Source organism: Triturus cristatus, chromosome 8, assembly GCF_964204655.1.
Source record: "Triturus cristatus chromosome 8, aTriCri1.1, whole genome shotgun sequence".
Taxonomy (NCBI): domain Eukaryota; kingdom Metazoa; phylum Chordata; class Amphibia; order Caudata; family Salamandridae; genus Triturus; species Triturus cristatus.
Window position 1 is genome coordinate 274,468,105 of NC_140591.1, and position 22,421 is coordinate 274,490,525.

The following is a 22,421-nucleotide window of genomic DNA, read 5'->3' on the forward strand; positions in this document are numbered from 1 at the left end:
TCACTGCCCGCATATAGTTGAGAAAGATCAGGAGTGAAATGTTGTCATGCTTGATAGGCCGAAATGTGTCCATAGTGCAGAATGGGGAAATGTTTCCCATACTTCAGTAGTCATGCTATGTTAGCACACAGTAGGGCTCCTGAATGGAAAATGAGGCCAGAGCCCTATGTTCAAGCTTCTCTAAGAAGTTGGACAGTTCTTTGAGAGCCATCCTCTGTAGCAGTCACAGTTGAAAGAAAAACTGTGGGTTCTGATCTTCTACTCTTTCCAGCATGCTCACTGTGTTGATGTTGTTTCATCAAGGCCTACTAATATCACATTCAACCTTGTTTTCCAAGGACATCAGTCCTTTATTTAGGTGTTCCATTTGATGCTGTAGAGAGGACAGTTCACAAACCAGGCACTGTATGCAAAGTCACTTGTGGGACACAACCCAAACAGTTACCAAAGTAATAATGCATCGGGTCGACATAGACTACCATTGTGTCTATGTTAATTTCTAGGACAGTGCTAGAGTTGTAGATGGCCTAGAGAATTTTGGCTAAGTAATTTGTGTCATCTTTCGGGGCCACCATCCCAGTGATTGGGAAGGGAATGCTAGAGCATGTCCATGAACATGGCATAGCTGTCCCTTGTCTTTTGGACTTGTGAGATCTCTGGTTTTCAGCAATGGTATCAAAAGAACAGCAACTTTTCCCGTCTAGAAATAGGCTGTAGGCTATTTGATGACAAGTGCAGTGGTGTTTTACAAGGACTCTAGACGTAGAAGGACATAGGTGCTCCAGAGTGCCATACCAACAAATTGATATAGGAATTCAACAGACGCTTCCAGATCAGGCAAAGTAACATAGTTTTCAGAAAATTACATGGCTCCATGGTATGGCGCACATATGCAATCCGTTCATTTGCCAGCAATACTTTTGTGCAACAGGAGCCAACACCTACGTAGGTTGCAGGCTGAGTCCCTTCCCTTGAGCAGCTTCAGCTTGCCTGGGCGTCTAATTATGTTAAGGACAGATATATCGAAGTGTGAGCCAGTTCCCTCTAGGTATCTATGCCTCCAACAGCACTAAGAGCGATATATTAATGTAATGCCAATAACACTATAACTCTTATCATGCAGCAGTTGTTCTCAGGTTTGTTACCTCAACTTCTGCAAGAACATTACGCTATCATGTGCAGCAGCCGCCTGGCATCACAGACCTAGGCCTTAAGGAGCACCGTCTAAACCAGTTGCAGCAGATTCTCAGGAGCAGAGTGACACATAGGTAGGGGATCATGAGATACCCCATCGAAGAAGGAGCACAGCATACATTGAGTCTTGGCGTTTTGTTTAAGTTTATATAATTCGCTCAGAATGAGCGGTATATATCTTTCAGGAAATCTCACTAAATTGCATTATTTTTTAGAGACAAAGCAACAACTTCACTGCCTCTGTGCAGTGGACGTACCCCTCAGCATTCTGGTTAGCCTGGTTACTGCACACTGCCGTTTTTTTAAGGTGGCAGACTTCACAGAGATATTTCAGCAAATACACAAACATCCAGAGGCCCTTGGTTGCCATTGGCTTCATTGGTAGTGCATGACAGCTGGGGCTACCACTGTATCCTGGCCCGGATGTTCCAGTGCTCTACAGACTGCTATTGAGGAAGAGGGATAGACCTCATGGTTTTTGCAAGTCTTCAAGGCCTGATCTCCCCTCATTGAGCTGTTAGTAGACCCTACTTTTCTGATTCCCATATCTAGCACCACTACCATAGCACTGTTCTGGGCATTGGGTGACTCAGGAGTAAAGGGGAACTGGGCATGTAGCAGGATGTAAATCAGCTTGTTGACCCCTTAATAATGTTGATTGAATGCATTCTTATACCCAACATATATACATCTGTAAATGAAGTCAGATTAAAGCAATATAAAAATCGCCAGTGACCTGATGTACTAAAGAAGCTGAAAGTGGTGCAGTTTCCGCTCTTCGCTCTTCAACTCTTCAAGACAAAGCCCTGTTTGTACCCAGAACCAAATGCAAGAGGAAAGTAGACTTCTTCTTCCCTCTGTTTCCCCTCATCTGCATAACAACCTTCCCCAGGCATATGAATTACCACAGCCCCATGCTCCCTAGATTAAAACTGATACCCAATCGATTCCAATCCCCTTCTCACCCCCACCACCCTACTCCTTCTCAAAATGTACAAGTATAGGATAAGCCAGTGATTATGACGTCAAACCTCCTCTTTGATGGTGGCCTGGAGTGTATCCCTCTGATAAGAGTGAAGTGTTGATATTGCTTGTATTGTATTTCTCGCCATTATTATGGGAAAGACAAAGAGGTATCAATGTAACCATGATGGCCCCTTACAAAAATATCTCATGTGACTGCTCTCAGAAGCATTTAAGTTTTTCAGAGCTCAGTAGGAAAACAAAATTAACCTATTAGTGCATTCATTTTTCAGGAGCTTTAAAGGAAGGAATTTCTCCACATAGAAAACAGTTTTTCCCTGTGGAGATATGCAAACTTTCTTTAACAATACTCATACAGATAGTCTACCTCTATGGACTCAATGTTAGTGTAAGCAGGTGTTGATTTCCTATTGAGTACGAAGCACTGAGAGCTTTGGGAGTTCCAAAGAGATGCAGAAAAATATGCAAATCATAGGAGTAGAGATACGACTGTGGTATATTGGCTTTTCTGTGACACTTTTAAGGCCTTTTTTGTTGTTCTACAAGAAATGAACCCTGTCTGATTGGCCTTTGCTCTGCTTGGATTTGGTGTAGGATTTTTTTCTTACTGTTGCCTTAGCTCAGTGACTTAACCGTGGTTAACTAGTTGTTTGGAGTTTTTTTTTGCTGTTAATTGGTCACTCCACAATTGTGTGTGCAGAGAACAATACATAACCAGTTAAAAGGTCATAAACCGCTTATTATGCTGACTGTATGTGTGCTATAAGGCTATTGGCATTTGTTCCCCATATCTCTTCCAGCACAGAATTCATACCAGTTTTCTTTGTCTGGGTTATACCCACCATCAAGTCTCACACACTGAGAATAGTTTGACAGAAAAGGCCAACAAGGGCAAGGTGAGAGGAAAAATGCAATTGTGAGGCCATTTCTTCCCGGAGCTTGCCAAGCCTGCAATATCTGAATGGCCATGGTGCTTCCAAGTAACTGCGGGTAACTATCCAATGAGCAAGTGTCATGGCTTAGGACGTATAATGATTCAGTTAACTGCTGTCGTTTCAAGTCGCCTATTAAAACATTGTTTCAGTTGTATGTGCACCTCTTTAAAATGTTTTTCAACATAATAAAACATGTCTTGCTTTTCCTCCCAATTATTTGGAAATGTCTTTTAGTGATGTCCATGCTGTTTGCTTATGGGATGATAAAGGCCCAGCAAAAATACATCAAGCGCTGAAAGAAGACATCCTTGATTTTATAAAGCAGGCTCAAGCTGTAAGTGTTTGACTATTTAAAAAAAACTATTATAAATGTATTGATTAAGATGTGCTACATGTAGATTTATTGTTGCGTTGCTTTTACTAAAAATGCTTTCACAATCCATAATTCCGAAAAACCAACTGTCCAATATGTTAATATTTTATTGGAGCAAGAAATGTTACTGAGTTGGGATGATGCCCAGATTTTATTATTTTTATCATTGATCTTAATTATATAGACTCTTAATCTCCACAGCCCTAATCCTTCCATCAAGAGAGTGATCTTTGATAAGCATCACATTGGTTTGTCAAAAATGTTTTTATATCATCCATCACTTCTCAGAAAGCGTATAAAAAGGTCGTCCTCTGATTATAGTTCTTGTAGAGAATCATCAAATAGACCAAGCCTCATATAGATACCACGGGGGAGGTTGGAGTGGGCCATGTGGGTTAGAATGAGGAACCTTATGAAACGATGTAATGCACATTGAAACTCCTGCATTGGCAGAATGTCAAAATGCTGCATTTTGACTGGATCACAGATGGTTAATATTCACAGGGAAATTCATAGCCAGAATCTGAGCCAAGCCCAAATACCACCTCACAAAATTGCCTTAACACTAGTCAGTGAAGATTGCAGAGATCTACTTAAAACCATGAGTACTAACCCAGCTATGAGTGTTCCAGCAATGGGAAATCTGCTGGAAGAGAGATTTATAATCGTACATGTTTCTGTGTAGCACATCAACATTACATGACTTTTCAATAACAGACAGCATCGTTTGGGAACAGTATTTCACATGATCCAAGTTATCAGGCTAGTTGCATAGTAGGAAATCCATCAATGTCACACTTGGCTATCAAATCAGCTATACAATATTACACAGTATGCTGAAGTCATGCCCCAACATCCGAGCCGGAATCTCCCTCATCATTGAATTTGTTGAAGTCCTCATCATAATCGCTTCCACAGCCCCTTCATCAGTACCGGTAAGGTGCATGTGGCTCTCCTCCATCACCCCCATTCAAGCAGATCCCTCAGCCAAAAGGATGCCAACGGCACTCAGGTGCACAGCCACCCAATAGCTACTCGCTGTTTGGCCAGGAGAAGCGCAAGCTGGGTGAGCCTATAGGGACTCTATCATCCTTTGGGGCTTTTCAAAGAAGCTAGCCATTTTGGCCCAAGAGACCGCAACGCCTGTAGCCCCTGTAATCCTAGGCATCACCTACCTCCTGAACCCCTGGATGCAAAATAGTGGCCTCAGCGCCCCGCATCGCATACATCTTGCTGCCCAATAGGGATCCGTCTTATTCAGCTGACTAGGAGTCACACAGGTGCAGTGTAAAAATGTAGTAACTTAAATCTATGGTTACAAGACACTGACCTCTCCAGTTCGCTTGCTCGTGGCCAGTCTGCATCCACAATGGGCTCCTCCAACTCCCTCTCCGTGTTCCAGCAAGTTACATAAGGGTTACTCAGTATATCCCCAGGATCGCCTTATAAAGTGATCAGGTGTTTTCCATCCCTCTATTGGAGTAAACCACCATGCACCCGGGAGGGCTGCGGACCTGCTGGAAATCCAGTCCACACCTCCCTTGCCATGTGTTCCAGCTTCGCGTAATGAAGGAAGTGACCTGGACCTACGCCAAAATCCTCCTGCGCATTCTGAAAGGTGAGAAAAACCTCAACAGGATATCAGTTGCCTACCACCTGACAGCCTCACGCCCTTCATTGTTCCATGACATATCGTTGTCAATCGGCCGGAACAGTGCAAGATCCCAGAGTCTTAACTCCCTATCAAAGGATGCCTTGCCCAGCACCTTTCCAACTACTGCCTCCCAGAGCGCAGCAAGAGTTCAATATTAACTGCTCAATGTTGTTTGTTTTTCTCTTATGCCAATAACCCAGTTTACTGTTGTTAAACGTGAATGAAAAAGTTACAGTTCTATACATAGGATATATATCTATATATCCATATATCTATATCTATCATACATACCTCCATCCTACTGGCAGTAACCAGTAGGTAGATATAGTTAGGACCTAGTTGCCATAGGAAAAGCATTTGTTTACTTGCCTATAACTTTGGCGTCGTTTGACTAATCTTCATGAAATTTTCCCAAAAAGGTTTCAAGGTAGGATCTGGTTGTCATGGAAAGTTTGGGGGTGATCCGTGCAGTGGGGACCGAGAATTTGTATTATTAATTCCCATAGGAACCTTTAGCCACAAGTACAGGCCGAACTGCTGAACGGACTTCGACCAAATGTGGCAGGAAGGTAGATGTTGGTTCAAGAAAGTGCCTTTTGCCTTTTTGGTGTAAGTCTGTTCAGTAGTTTTTGAGAGATGTAAGCCGAAAAATTATAGTGATATCTCTGGTTGCGGAAATTTCGCAACGGTTTCGCGAGTAATCTCAAATGCATGCGCCAACGGGAATGCTCCGATTGGCTGGACAGAACGATTTTATTGATTGGGGTCAGAGTAGAGGTACTCTGACTCCATGTTTGAGAAATCGGGGTGATAGTGACACAAGTTGTGTCCAAAATAGATTTTTTTGATCAAGCGCGATATTTGCGACGCCGCCTCAACTGCCAAGGCGGCACCTGTGTGCCATCTCAGGGACGTCGCGACTATCGCAAAGGCATTGCGAAGATTGGTGGGATTATAAAAAAAAAATCAGTGAATCATTAATATGCATTGTTATTGAGATTCTGATAAATGTTTTTATAGAGTTATTTATATAGTGAGTTATGTACTGTGATGGTTAGAATTAATTATATAGTGATAATTTTTTTATGTGGGGGTGGCTATTGAATTCCTGCTTTTGCGACGACCCGCAGGGATCACCGGCCTTACCGCGTAAACAGAAAATAGGTTTTAGAGATGGTTGTTCTAGAAATATACTAGAAAAAGATGAGTTTGAAGTATACAGTAATAAACCCCTGTGTACATATATGTGTTTTCACTTTATGTAAAAGGCGCGATCGTCGCGGTTAACGGCAACGTCGCGACGCCCCGTATAACTGAGAAAATGGAAAATAGGTCTGAAAGTTAGTTTTAAAGAAACTTAGTACAAAAATATAAGTTTAAACATACTTTGAAACAAGCATTTGCAATGCTATAGGTCTCGCATTTGTGAAGGTTAAAGCTATTGGTGTTGTTCCCTACTTAAAAAAGAAAAAATAATTGTGTTTTTGAGAAGATCGGGTTGTTTTTAGTCCACTGGGCAAGGTATAGACACGAGATGCCAACATTTACTGCGTTAAATTGCTTGAATTAATGCAATGGAAATCCATGTTATTTTGTCTCAATCTAAGGTATAAAAGGAAAACTGGTAACTTCTTTCATGTTAATGCGGATTACTAAGCATGGGCTGCACGAGTGAATTTTGTGGAAGAGAAGTTAACAGGGGGAGAGCTGACGCCACGACATATGAAATCACTGAAAATTCCAGGCAGTGACTTGCGGGGGGCGGCACAGGGAACTTCCTTAATAGTACATTTTATTGACTTGTTTTCAAGCTTGGCGAGCGCTCACGCAGCTTTGTTTTGCTTTGCAATAAAAGATAGAAATATGAAGCACACCATCCGTGAAGCAGGCACCGTGCTGATACTGGCGCCGAGGCACACAACAAAACAGGCGCAGTGTTCTGCTTGTTTAAAAAAAAATATATTGGAAAAAACTGGTTGAGTTGGCCAAAATAAAAGAAAGGCAGGCGGCCACCTTAAAGATCGAGCGCAGCGTTCCGCGCTTCATAAAATATATAATTTAAACCAAAAAAAGGATTTGGGTGAGCCACATTAAAGCGGATAACTAAGCATGGGCTGCACGAGGGAATTGTCGTGGGAGAGATGTTAATGGGGGAAAGCTGACGACACGAGATATGTAGACACTGAAAATAATAGGCAGCGACGTGCGGGAGAGGCGGCACAGGGAAATTCCTTAACATCAAGTTTTACTTGCTTGTTTTGAAGCCTTGGCGAAACTCACTTAACTTTGTTTTGCATTGTAATAAAATACTGTAATAGAAAGCACGGCATATCTGAAGCAGGCGCTGTACTGCTACTGAACCCGAAGCACACAATGAAACAAGCGCAGCGTGTCGCGCTTGCTTCCAAAAGATATTATTGAAAAAAACAGTGCGGCGAGCCGGCCAAAATAAAAGAAAGGCGGGCTGCCGCTATGAAGTTCAAGAGCAACTTGCAGCGCTCCATAAAACAATATAATTAAAAAAAAGGATTTGGACAAGCCGCATTTTAAGAAGGGTGCATGGACGCCATTGCTCAAGATCAAACGAGGCATGCCAGTCTACTTACAAAAGTTTGCTGAGCCGCACATAAGAAAACCAACAAGCATTGGCCGCGTGCATGTGTGCGCGTGCAGTCTGCTCTTTTTCGAAGCACATACTCGTGCTTGTGGCGCGCTCCTGCTCACTCCCGCAAGGTGGATGCATCCACGAGTATGTACTTCGAAAAAGAGCAGAACGACGGCTAAAGGTCTCCTATGCAGCGCATGCGTGCTGCGTAGGCGAGACCTAAAAAGTATGTATATCGTAATGTGTAGTGCAATGTTCAGAATGGATTTTTTTACATATTATTTTTGGATGTGTTGGTGGTCATTGAATGCCTGCTTTTTTTTGCTGTTTCTGCGATGTATCCACAGGGATCGCGACGTCGTCACGAAAATGGTCAAAAACTTTTTTTTTTTTAAAAACCTTTAGAAAAAAAACTTCAGGTACTAGGGTGGTTCTGACAAGAGCTGTTGCATTGGTTGTGTGTATATGGCTGGTACACATAAGACCGGATGCAGAGTTTCAGGTTACTTGTCAGAGCGCAGATTGTTGTTATAGATACAGCCCATGTGATAGTCTCTGAGGAATGCGGAAACCATTTTATTAACATGTATCCTGGCTTTATCAATCTGTGGACAGAATTAATTTGACCACTTCCATGTCTGTCGTTGGCAGATATTAGAGTACACCAAGACAGTGTGAGGGAAAAGCGAAATCAGTTCTACAAAGGCTTCTTTCATTAGGATTTCCAGCCCTATCCCAGTCAATGTGCCTAGGTCATTGCCACCACAGTGCACAATCATGAGGTGAGGAGCTCGGGCATCCACAATGGATTTAACCAAAGCCAGCATCTGATAAACCTTTAACCCTCTCTGGCCAAACCAAGTAATCTGCATATTCGGCAAACACAACTCCCTGTCAATACCTCTCTTTTTTGCAGCCTCTTTAGCCCAATAGATATAGCTGTGGCCAACAATCCATAGTCTATGCTTAGTCATAGCATGAATGAAGGAGCATTAGTAGTCGGGAGAAGGCTGGAGCTGAATTAAGTAGTTTGCCAAAGGAAAAGCAGTTAAAATGGAGGTGTTTTTTAAATGTATTTTAAATATATTTCATTGGATGGGGTCAGTATGAAAGGGAATAAAATGAGGTAGCTTGTTGGATGCCTTAGGAAGAAGTCTTATTATTGACTGCTGTTTGGATATGCCTTTGAATCTGTGGAGTAAACCACACCTGCTATATCTCATTTGGAAGTAGCATGTTTCTTCTAGAATGTGCTGTGAACTTCTGACCTACTGGTTCTACTGGGTTGCTAGGTACACTGAGCGAAGAGTGTATTGGGGGTAAGGGTGTTAAAGAGACAGAACATTTTTAAAAATGTTGAGGAGGGATGACATAATTTAAATAATGGCAAGCTTTAATTTCCAACTCAGGACTATGTAATAAACTTTTGTGTAGTATTTAAATGTAAAAAAAAAATAATGAAGCTAGACATGGGTGTGAACTCCTGTATTTTTTGCTATTACTCCACGACGATCGCAAAAAAATTGCGAAAACGCAACAGTGATCTAGTTTTGTAAGAGAGGGCAATGGTTAACAGATGCTAACCATTCACAAGTGGAGATACAGTAGTCTAAAATGAAAGATATGATTTCATTTGCTGCCTTTCTCATGATCATAGAGTTGAAAGTTGAAGAAGTTGCTATTTTATAGTTGCTTTCTACAAGAGTGGTGTACCATTCTTGTGCTTAGTTTTTACAAATCTTAACACTGTCAAAACTATCCAAAAAGAGTTAAAACAGTAAAATCTGCAAGCTCAATTCACTGGTATGTATATAATGTTTTAATTATTACAAAAAGTACATTAGAAATGAAGATGTATATGGGACTTTGATTAAAAAGAGTATCACAGTGATGTGAAAAAAATATATCAGATGAACTGTATCTAGCAGAAGGAATGTGTTTAAGATGTCAGTACAGTTGAAAATTACCATGAGCAATGCCTTTAACAATTACAATGTTTTAAATGTCTAAGCATTATGTGCAAAATAGATACATCTATATTATTTACATTCTGGACGTTGTTTTAGTCACGTTATTAAACGGGAGTACTGTAGTCATGAATAAAACATAAGAAAATCTGCTGTGCCTCTAATAAATTATAAAGTAGTAATACTTGTTAGGTATGTATTAGGAAGTGTTTGTCAATGTGATTTTTAACTTATATGACCGGTTTGCATATGTTTAGGTGGTGAGATATGGTTTTTGTGGTGGCAGATTGTTATATGTACGATGAGTGTTGAGTTTACTTAAAGATGCAGAGAACTATATATTTTTGGAAAGATTTCGTGAAGGTTTGTCTTTTATGAATTCACATATGTTTACATGGTGATCTATGTCCTTTAAAGCTGTTGAACATTTCATGTATATAGTGAGGGTGGTGCATTTCTTTCAACATGCTCTATTTAAAATTGGGGAGGGGGAATAGTGCAGAATGTGTTGAGAGTTTGTGCTAGCTTTACTTGGCATGTAACTTTTCTTTGAGAAATTCTGAATATATGTTTTAAAGGTATAAGAAATATTTGCGAAATGATGTAGGTATGCCATTAGGAAAAGGTTTAATGCTTTGAAAAGGTAAGAATTGTTGTTTTCAGTTTTAGAAACGTATTGATGCATGTGGACGCTGAGTTACAGTGCAATGTATACTCTTGGAGAGCCATGTATGCAATTATATATCATTTGTGAGATCTAGACTTATTCAGTTACCCAGGTACTACACATGCACTCTTCCAATGACACAGGCACTAATTATGTACTCATTGAACTACACAGGCTACACCCATGAGTTCCCACAGATAGTAGCAATATGGTTATGTGAATACACAGGCACTAACTTTGTAGATATGGAACAACTGATGTAGTTCCTTTATACTCTGGGACTCATGCAGGCACTACCTATATTCTGAGGGAATTATATAGGCACGATCTATTCACTCATCCAATCATCCAGGGAGTATTGTTGTACTCAACCAGAAACATGTGCATTTACAAGTTTTAGTGAGGAATATGTACTCTTTTAGAACCGTCTGGTGAATTGTATATGTAATCTGTCACACACTGTTTGCATGTTCTCAGAAGAATTTGTTAGCTATATGCTGTGATACTCATTAATGTGCAGATTTTTATATGGAGTGTTTCCCCAAATTTAAATCTGACACATCTAAGTAGAAAAGTATTGAAACACTAAATGTACCAGTGTCACAGTTGTAGAGAGGCACAGAAATAGGTCTTCTGTTGTATTTTTGGATTTACAGTATTGAGACACTGTATGTACTTTTACACTTTGGTTGATGTTAATTTTAAAATTGAGTACATAAGGAATAAAGTGGTCTTTTAGCTTCGTGTATAAGTGAGAACTGAGATATGTTGCAGTTGTGTTGTAGGAGAGGGTGCTATAATATTACAAGGTAAGTAATTAAGTTTTGTGTTTTGGTTTGGAATTGGTACATTGAAGTAAGTGCTTGTAGTTATGTAGATAGGTTGATCTGTACATTTAAAACCGCAACATAACATAAAAACTATTTTTGTATTATGTGTAAACCAGTAGTAACGTAGCTGGTACATTGGCTAGAAAAAAAAAATCATATATATATATTACCTACTGGCGGTCGCCAGTAGGTAGTTATAGTTAGGACCCCTTTTCCATAGGAAATCCGCAACATTCTATTTTGAATAACTTTGGCGCCGGTCGACGAATCCTCGCGAATTTCTCAAAATAGGTGGGGCGCTACGCTCCGCTCCTACCCTGAAAGTCTCGGGGGGATTCGTCAAGCGGGGGCTGAGATAAAAGGGGGGTCCCAAAACGCGTTTTTCCCATGCATTTTTCCATAGGACCTTTAGACAGGGCTACAGCCCGAACGGCTAAACAGAATTACTAGAAATTTGGCAGAGAGGTAGTCCTCAGGTCAAGGAAGTGCCTTTTGTAGGTTTGGTGTAAATCTGTTCAGTAGATTCTGAGAAAATAGCCTTTAAATCAATATATATATCTGAGCCAGCTTACGGTACGCTTACCGTAAGCTTACCGTACGCGTACGGTGGCGTGCGCGAGCGCGATTCTGATTGGCTGTTACATCTAAGTAAACATTCGAATCGGTCGAAACCAGGAAGCGGCGGCCGCCATTTTCTCTCTCGCACTCTGAGGGGGGGGCTGTAAATAAAGGCAAAAAACATATAAAGGGGCTGTTTAGACAGCGCCCATGCACATAGCCATGTTAGTTGAGTCCTCAAAGGCCAAAAACGGTAAATTTTTATTTTTTGAAAATTTCGCCGATTACGCTTACCGTACGCGTACGGTGCGCTTACGCTAAAAATTTTAATTAAAAAAAAAAACACTCTCTGTGCATGGCATATTATTGTCATCACTTACAAATTAAATTTAACAGATTACCTATCACAAGGAAGCGCATAATATGTCCTCCATGTGCGCACGGTGCGTAACGTGGGCACGCGGTGCGCGTAGTGCACTGCGTGCCCACCTTGCGTGTATGGCACTAACTGCGTAAAGTGGGCGCGCGGTGCGCGAAGCGCACCGCGTGCTCACCGCCCGCGCACGGTGCGCGAAGCGCACCGTGCGCGCACGGAACGAACTGCGTTAAGTGGGCGTGCACGCCACGAATGGCGTAAAGTAACTTAGCATTTAAAAAAACGTACAAATTCACTGAAAAAACCATAGGTTTCACACACGTTATAGTTAGGAATTAGCATTTAAAAAACCTTGCAAATTCACTGAAATAACCATAGGTTTCAGACATGTTATAGTTAGCGGAAATTTTACTGATAAAAAACCAATGAAATTCCCCCGTTATAGTTAGTGCAGGCAACTATAACTCACGCGACCGCAATCTTCTGCTGATGACATATGTGTCTTTATGAAAAAAAAATATTTCTAATATATGTATAGCTAAAAATTTATGGAAGAAGACATGGGCAAATAAGTGTCTAAATACAGTATTAGCATCAGCAGAAGATTGCGGTCGCGTGAGTTATAGTTGCCTGCACTAACTATAACGGGGGAATTTCATTGGTTTTTTATCAGTAAAATTTCCGCTAACTATAACATGTCTGAAACCTATGGTTTTTTCAGTGAATTTGCAAGGTTTTTTAAATGCTAATTCCTAACTATAACGTGTGTGAAACCTATGGTTTTTTCAGTGAATATATATATATATATATATTTTTTTTTACAGAACAGTATCTGCATAATTCCAGACACATTGCATACAAAAGCTCGGAGGGAAAAGGAACCGAAGCAAGTACAATATCTATGCAGGACTGAGACTCAAAAGGGGCAAAATGAAGAAAAAAGAGCTGTTGATAAGCGGACAAACTCATTTCTTTAAAAAAATATGTGGACAATTCCAAAGATTATAAATAATGAAAATAAAATTAAAACGATGAGAAAGAATAACAATGGACAAAATCTATATAGCAAGAACGGGAAAGAATGTAAAAAAGATGTATACACCTTAACCAGGAGACAGAAGCAGTTTAAAGAAATCAGAGCTAGGATGTTTTGTAGTTGAGTAGTTCTAAATCTACCGAGAAATATTAAGAAGTATAGAACAAGCATTGGCATAGCCAATAGGTCTCGCTTTTGGGACCTTCTAAGTATTTAGTTATGCAGCACAATATCCTTGGTGCAACCACATCAACTGTTGCGTGGCTTAACACTTATAAGGTCCCAAAGGCGAGACCTATTGGCTATGCCAATGCTTGGTGTGTGTGTGTGTGTGTGTGTGTGTGTGTGTGTGTGTGTGTGTGTGTGTGTGTGTGTGTGTGTGTGTGTGTGTGTGTGTGTGTGTGTGTGTGTGTGTGTGTGTGTGTGTGTGTGTGTGTGTGTGTGTGTGTGTGTGTGTGTGATGGTGTGGATGTGTGTGATGGTGTGGATGTGTGGTTGGTTGTGTGGGTGTGGTTGTGTGTGTGGTTGGGTGTGTGGTTGGGTGTGTGTGTGTATGCTTCACACCGCTTTACTGCCACTTCTAATCGCAGGAAATAATCATCAATGCACCAGATACTGCTCACAACCTAGAATTTTGTTCTGAATCGAAGGGGTTTGTAAGCAACTTACAAAATACAATACAATTCGTATTTTATCATATGCTTAGGAGACCCATGTGAAACCCTAGAACATCGTTCTGCGCAGGAAGGCATAGTCCACAAACTCAACTCTTGAATTTCATATAACTGTTTGTTTAACTCTTAGTGTATGTATTGCGCAGAGGACTTAACTAGAATATGTAAATCTAACCTTGTGCAATGTGGTAACTGGTGCTCATATAAAGCGATTCAATGCCCTTGGGCCGATGAAGCACTATATAAAATAGCAAAAAAAACCTATGTGCAGTTCCAAGCACGTCTGCTTGATGTCCGTCACTTATTATAAATTAGGCCACCATCTTGTTGCGGCAGTAGCAGTGTGCAATATATATGCATAATACGTTTAAGGACAGTTTTATTCAAGGTGAATGCATTTTTTTGGCTTTAAGTCACTACAAACGACCGAAAAGCCATAGAGAAACATTAAAATACATGTACTGCGTCGGAGAAAAAGTTCAATGTCATTATTGTATTTACTATTTGTATTATGTTCACGTTAAAAGAAAGTTTATAGTAAATCGGAAGCTTATGTACGTTGATATTTTGCCAACTTCAATGGTTATATGCCGTAAAAGTATATTACCTGGTCGTCTGAAAAAGGCTTTCCGCTTCTGCTTCAAGTATTGCCCATTTTCTGATAGCTAGTGAGGCAGAATATCTAGTGCCTAGGGCGGGCTAGTGTCTGAAGTGGCGCAAAAGTCTGACGGGAAGATGGCAACAGACAAATTGAAGATCAAAGTGACTTCTGCTTTCAAGATGCATGGCTTGGTCCTGCGAGCGTGAGTGTCATCTGAATGATAGGGTAGAGGTAAAGCGGCATGTGTGCGAGTGAGCGGATACGAAGTAAAGTCGAGTTTGAGGTTGAATTCGGAACATCATACATACTGGAAGCCTACGTAATCTGAGTCTTGTGTCTTCTATTGACTGAGTACATCGCGGGCGAAAGTGAAAGTGATCGCAGGCGCTTAATGAGCATGACGAGGTTTGCCATATGGTGCCTCTGCTCCTAAGCGCGCGCCCGCGCACATGCACTGTAGCTCTAGGCTGGCCATGGTAGCACTTTTATGAACCCTCACAAAAAGTCTCGCCAGACCAGCGCATGCGCTCGGTCAGGCGAGACCTAAAAAGGAGACATGCAGTGAAACAGAGCAAGTTGAGAAAGTAGTTGGTAAGGCGTTTGCTTTGAAGTTGAAGGTTTTTACTTTGATTATAAATAGAATGAATATTCTTGACAAAATCGTGTTGTACTTGAGGAGACATAGCCAGAATAAAAGATTAGTGTATAGAAGTAACGTTTGTACAGTTTTTAGTGGAGAATGCATACATACTTCTGGTACAAAATCTTTCTTTAATGAAGAAAGTAATCTCCAGGATAATAGATTAGTTCTTACTATTAATTACAGAGGACGATGTTATGAAATGAAGAATGGCATTCCTATAGCAAAAGAGGTGATGGTACCTTCAAATGTAGAACAAGTTATTGGAGAGCAAGGAAGGCGGAGTCAGGCAGGCGCCTGTTTGAAAATGGAATTATAGTAGTGTCTGTAGTATTCAACAGCAATTTATTGATAAATTAAGGACATTTCTACATATCTTTCCAAGGTGAAGTTTAAAACAGAAGATCAGTACCTTGAAAGGATTGGATCCTTGCAAGATTAGAACGAATTTAAATTTGTAGGGGCTCTCACTAGCTTGTTTATCAAACAAAGTGTGCCAATGCACCTTTCATCATTTAAGGATGTTAGTTGTACACCACTCAACTATGCAAACTTTAGTTAGGAGGCTGTACTATGTGAAAACCCCTGCTTTATATTTAGGAGAAATGAATAGAGCACTTTTGTATGGTATTGTTGCAGATGTAGAAAAGGTTTGTGATGATGTGCAGTTTTGTTTCTTTGGTCCTCAGCAGTATTCTTGGGAAAATGAAGAGTTATTAAGAGGAGGAGTTAGAACAGGTCACAGATATTACAGTTGATAGTTTTGAAGCAGAGATTACAAAATGTTACACAGTGTGGACTAAAAAACCAGAGTATGTTTGTATATGTTACTGACGCACTCACTAGAAGATTTAAACACAGACTGTTGACTTGTATTTAAAAAGTGAAAAAGTAAATAATGATAACTGGCAAAAGTTAGCTGTGTATTTATTTGTAGAGGAAAGCTTTGACTTGTCCATACAGCAAGTTATATACAACTAGGGTTACAATAAACTTGAAGATAATACAATGAACAATGCATAGCTATTAGATACCTATTTTGTAAGATAATAAAATGCCTGCTGATGTAGAAAAACTATGACGGGCCAAAAATAAAAAAACTTTTACATTTATGATTCTTTGCAGCATTTCGAAGGGCTCTTATTGACTGCTCTCTAGCACTCACTACAACTCCACAATCCATGCAGTGTGATGCCATCCAAGAAAACTGTGGAGCCAAATTTGGTAGTTGAGTTTGGACTTCTGAAGGGGCTCTGTGCCCCAGTGTTGTGGTTGGTATTTAAGTTCAGGGTCCTTCAGCCTTACATTGCTTTCTTGCTGCTTTTACACTATTACTTTGGTATGGTTTTAGATGGTAAAGCATGGACGTAGTCACGCAAAAATATTTTTTATTTGTACCCCTTGACAATGTGTTGTGACATATTGTGCATTGCGCAAATCTGCTCACTATGAACTCCTCTTAAAGAATGCTCAAAATAGATGAATGGGCATGTTCTTTTTATTTTGTAAAGTGTATTATCCAATGATAATCTTTTATTTCAGAGTGACATGATTTTCAGTTTTTTTTTTTGGGTTGTTTCTTACTTGGCCGTTCTAGAAACTCTGGAGCCATATCTGTTACAGTAGTCTGCACTTCTCAAAGGACTTTCTGGGTGAGAATTGTTGCTGGTGTCACTGATGTAGATAGTCCTCAAGCTTCCCTCTACTTGATTGCCAGTTAGAGATGTTTTCTATTTTGGATTGACATACCATGGACGTCAACCCACATGAATATTTTTTATTCGTACCTCTAGAGTGAATCTTTTCACAGAGTGTGCATTGTACTCGTTTTGGAACAGTTTTTGATTCCTGCTGAGTTTGGGTAAGAATGAGTAGCTTTATGGGTGTTTTGTTGTTCTGTTCTATTCGTGTGTTCAGATGTTGAAAGTTTTTTTTTTTATTGCTTTTGTTAAATGTGTTAAAATAAAGTTAAACAATTGTTACTCAACAGCTAGACTCAAATTTTGTGTAAAATATGTTTAAATATCTGTTTAACATTTTGTATTTGTGACTACTGATGTCATTGCAACCTTAGGTGTTGCTGTGATGAAGGAAAATACATTTTTGATGCAGTTATTTCGACAATTGTATACAAAGGGTAAAGTTAAATTAGTATCTTTCTAAATAGCTGCACTGAAACTTTAAGTAAAATATGTTTATATATGTGTTTTACACTTTGTCAAAAACACCCAGTATTCGCAGTGTGTCCTTGGCAATGGCACTCGTAGAATCATACAGACACTACCTGTACAATCATCAAGGATTCTGAGAGTCGTTGGGGGCCAACAACCCCTCCTTTTACCTCCAGCAAGACCTACAAAGTCAGTTTGTAAGAGGTCTTTGGAGGCCACGCCCCCTTTCTGCACCACTCTGAAAACGCATCTCCTGGCACACTACTAGTTGGGGAATGAAGTTCTCTAGGATGCTAAGGGACCTTGGGAACCAAGAAGCCCTCCTGGTGCTTACTGTAAGTCCTACACAGTGGGATTCCTGAGAGCTGGTCAGAGGCTGTGTTCCCTTTCCCACCACTCTGCAAACACCATTGCTACTTCAAAAACCATAGAAAATCACTGAAAAAACAAAGGTTACAGAGACGATATAGTTAGGAATAAGCATTTTAAAAAAAAACCTTAGAAATTTGCTGTAAAAACCAAAGGTTACAGGGATGTTATAGTTAGGCTCAGATTTCACACTTGTTATAACCTCACATATTACCTCACTCATGACACGGCCAGTGACCTCACTGATGACATTACTGATGACAGCTCAAATGACGTCACTGATGACATCATCCACAGAATCTCTGACACATCCACTCACACCCCTATATAACCTTTCATACACCCACTCCAACTGCTACACTAGCATTCTCAAAACCATTGAAACACCCATACCAGTGCTTCCACACCCACTCACTGATTCATAGATCTACACACACATCCAGTTACCCATACAGCATCTCATACACCAACTCAATCACTAATACAGCCACTGATATATCCACTCTTACACCCATACAGTCACTCATAGATGTACTCACACACCTATGGAATCAATCACACAGCCATTCACTCACCTATACAGTTATACACACACCATCTATATTCATACAGATACTAACACATACTCACCTATCTAGTCACTGACACAAGCACGCACTCACCCATACGGCCATTATATATATATATATATATATATATATATATATATATATATATTCTGCTCCAAAGGTTGTCCACCAGGTGAGCAGCACTCGATCAGCAGCTTTGTTTATGATAGGCATGGACGAGGATCCGCTTGTAGAAGCCGCTCCGTAGTGGAATTGCCTGACGCGTTTCGAAGCTCCATATGCTTCTCTTCAGAGGCTTTAACGGAGACGGTGTGTGCAAGCGCTGAACCTACTTCGCCATTTTCATATTGCACTCCCACCAATGGGAAGCTCGAATGAGACTGTGCATTGTGGGAAATATGGTCTGGATAGCACACAAATCTTGTCCTGTATGGACCCTGCAAGTGGACTCGTCCTCAATCCTGTTTGCCGCTGCTGGCCCACATTACTGACATGATGGTTACCATGTCAGGTGGCCCCCGTAACATTACGGGGTGGTGCAAGCTCCGCGGCAGGACGGCCGCGTGTTACATTCTGCTCCAAAGGTTGTCCACCAGGTGAGCAGCACTCGATCAGCAGCTTTGTTTATGATAGGCATGGACGAGGATCCGCTTGTAGAAGCCGCTCCGTAGTGGAATTGCCTGACGCGTTTCGAAGCTCCATATGCTTCTCTTCAGAGGCTTTAACGGAGACGGTGTGTGCATATATATATATATACATCTCTCTCTCTCTCTCTCTCTCTCTCTCTCTCTCTCTCTGTGTGTCTCTCTCTCTCTTTCTCTCTCTGTGTCTCTCCCTCTCTCTCTCTGTCTCTGTCTCTCTCTGTCTCTCTCTGTGTCTCTCTCTCTCTCTCTCTCTCTCTCTCTCTCTCTCTCTCTCTCTCTCTGTCTCTCTCTCTCTCTCTCTCTGTCTCATAGAGCCACTGACGCACGCATCCATACACATACTCAGACAACCAATCCTTTACCCATACAGAAACTCCTGAACCCACTCACACACCTATACAACCATTTAGACACCAACTGACAGATACAGACATTCACACAAGTCACTCACATGCCGTCACTGAGACACCTAATCACTCTTATGCAGTCAGTCACATGCACACTGAACCATTCATACAGGCACGCATACACCCCTGATTCATCAATTCACCATGGTATATATTTTTAATACTCATAAACATTTTAAAAACATTCAGTCACCGGATGATGTCATGAGTGATGTCACTGACCATGTCATGAGTGCTGTAATACGTGAGGTCATAAGCAGTGCATTGTGGGGGCTCGAGTTATAGTTAGTTCAGATAACTATAACTGCTAAATTTCTCTGGTTTTGTGGGTGTGAAATCTGAGCTGAACTATAACGTCCCAGTAACCTTTGTTTTTTTCTATATATATATATATCTATCTATCTTAACAACGCATAAGCCCCGGGGAGGTGGTGGTCCCTGGGACATTTATGAGCCCCAGGAGGGGAGCCCATGCACACCCTTTTCTTTATTTTTCGCACGCCCCAAGGACCTTGGCCACCCGGTGGTAGATTTAGTATAGCATCGCGAGGAAAAACGCACAGATACTCATGTCTGCAGTCTCTAACATACATACTCACTCTTCTATACTCCATATACAGACACCCACTGACTCATCCATAAAGACACTCTTTCAGCCACTAACCTTACTGTCTATATTTAACACTCAGTAAGTTTAGGAAAACACTCTTAATTCCTAGATGATGTCATAGGTGATATCATTTGAGATGTCATCAGTGATGTCACTGACCATGTCATGAGTGATGTAATATGTGAGGTCAATGCAGTGCATTGCGGGGGCGTGAGTTATAGTTAGCTCAGGTGACTATAACTGCTGAATTTCTATGGTTTTGTATGAGTGAAATCTGAGCCTAACTATAATGTCCCTGTAACCTTTGTTTTTTTCTGTAAATGTCTAAGGTTTTTTTTTAATACTATTTCCTAAGTATAACTTCTTGCAACCCTTGGATTTTTAGTGAATTTCCAAGATTTTTTAAATTTCATTCCCTAACTGCAATGCCCCTGCAACCTTTGTTTTTTTCAAAGTGGATTTCTATTTTCTTTAAAATCTATTTCCTAACTATAACGCTCCTGTGAATTTGTAAGGTTTTTTAAACTCCATTTTAAAAAAAAAAGTTTTACGTTTGTGTAATCTTCGATTTTTTTTTTCTTTTTTACAGTTAATTTGTAAAAATTTTAAATTCGTTTTTCTAACTATAACGTCCTGCAATATATTTTCTACTGTATTTCTTACTTTTATCATTTTTTCATTAATAAATTGAATATTGTTAATTATAGCTGTTACGACACACTATTTCATTCATCTGTATGAGTGAGTTCTTCTGATTAGTGTTAGGTTATTAATATATTGCAGTTTTTTGTGTTTTTTACGCGGCGATGTAAAGCGTACTGTATTTTTTTACACTATAAAATATACATATATTTACAGTATTTTGGACACTAAAGGTTTATTAGTATACTCTTTAAACTCGGGTTCATCTAGTGAATTTCTATAAAAAAAGTAATTATAACCAATATTTCGTTTTTCCTGTGACGTCTGGAGTCGCAATGAAGTTGGTAACCGCGACGATCGCGAATACGTTGCGAAATCGCAAACTAAAAGCACACATTCAGTAGCCACCATCACATTCAAAATTTATAACTACAAAATGGATTCTAACCATCACACTAGATATATTACTCTCTAAAAAACATGGATGGCTCCCTCAATGTCTCTATGACAGCGTGTAAAACACTTTCACTGAGATATTTGACTCGCTTCATCACTATGTCAGTAAGTCTCTCCTTCGGTGTATAAGTATCTGAGTGGGTCTCTTATTGGGTCTATAAGTCGGGGCATCACTGTCTGAATGCGTTTTTGGGTGTCTCAGTCTCTGAGTGGGTCTCTCAGTCTCTTAGTGGGTTTGAGAGTGGATGCGTCAGTGTTTGAGTGGGTTTGCGAGTTGGTGTCTCAGTACCTGAGTGGGTCTGTGAATAGGTACATCCGTGTCTGAGTGGGTCTGTGAGTGGGTATCTGAGCGAATCTCTGATTCGTTGTGTCAGCGTCTGAGTGGGTCTCTTAGTGGGTGAATCAGTGTTTGAGTGGATCTATCCAAGGATGCATCAGAGTCTGAGTGGATCCATCAGTGTCTGCGTGAGTGGGTGCATCAGTGTCTTAGTGCGTTTCTGAGTACATCTATGAGTGGGTGCATGAGTCTCTAAGTGGGTCACGGAGTGGGTATGTGAGTCTTTGACTATGTAACTGGGTGTGTCAGTTTCGGAGTGTGACTGTGAGTGGGTGTATGAGTTTCTTAATGGGTGTGTCACTGGGTGCATAACTGTCGTGAGTGTCTAAGTAAAAGTCAGTCAGGGTGAGTGTGTGAAAATATATATATGTTTTATATTTTCACCAATATTCATGACGTCACCACGGCGTTATACAGGGAGGCCGGGCTGACTGCGCAGTGTTGTTGCGAATATCGTGCATAGTCAAAAATAATTATTTTGGACACAACTTGTCATTAACTCTCCCATTTATCAGACATGGGGTCAGAGTACCTCCACCCTAACCCCTTATATCACCTTTTTCACAACTTTTCAGCCCCAGGAACTGTTCCCTGATGTATACAATGGCAGCCGCAACGATCTCTCCAGGTTGCGCCAGCCAATCACTCCATTCCTGTTGGCTCGCTTCTTCGCGATCAATCTCAGTGTCTCCGTAAAATATCGTCGGCCACAGATATCACTAACTTGTTCTTCTTAAATTTCTTAACAACTATTGAACGGATCTACCAAATTGCCGTCATTCCATCCAGCAGTTCAGGCTGCAGTCGTGTTGACAGGTCCTATGGAAATTAACATGGAAAATACACTTTTTGTTTTTTTAAACCCCCCCCCCCGCCTTTTTTTTTTTCTCGGCCCCTCCTTGAGGGATCACCCGAAAATTTTCATGCGCATCAAGAATCACTGCACACTTTTTTGGGGGAAAATGGTATGAAGATTTTTCAAACGTCGCCAAAGAAATAAGTGAAAAAACGCTTTTTACTGCCTGGGGCATTAAGGCCCGGGGAGGTGGCGGACCCCGGGGGTAAATGCTCCAGGGGGGGGGGGGTCCCGTGTGCCCCCCTCCTAACTATTATACAGTTACT

General features: G+C 40.7%; 1 protein-coding gene across 2 annotated transcripts in view; it reads left to right on the forward strand.

Moving 5' to 3' along the window:
• CUL5 (cullin 5) overlaps nucleotides 1-22,421 on the forward strand; it is a 677,835-nt gene that overhangs the window by 182,933 nt on the left and 472,481 nt on the right. The window contains exon 3 of one of the 2 annotated variants that reach the window (XM_085621507.1): nucleotides 3,348-3,447. The exons of the other annotated variant lie outside the window; for it this stretch is intronic. Coding sequence (XP_085477633.1) covers nucleotides 3,348-3,447 — 100 coding nt within the window. The remainder of the gene's footprint in view (nucleotides 1-3,347; nucleotides 3,448-22,421) is intronic. 2 annotated transcript variants of the gene reach the window in all.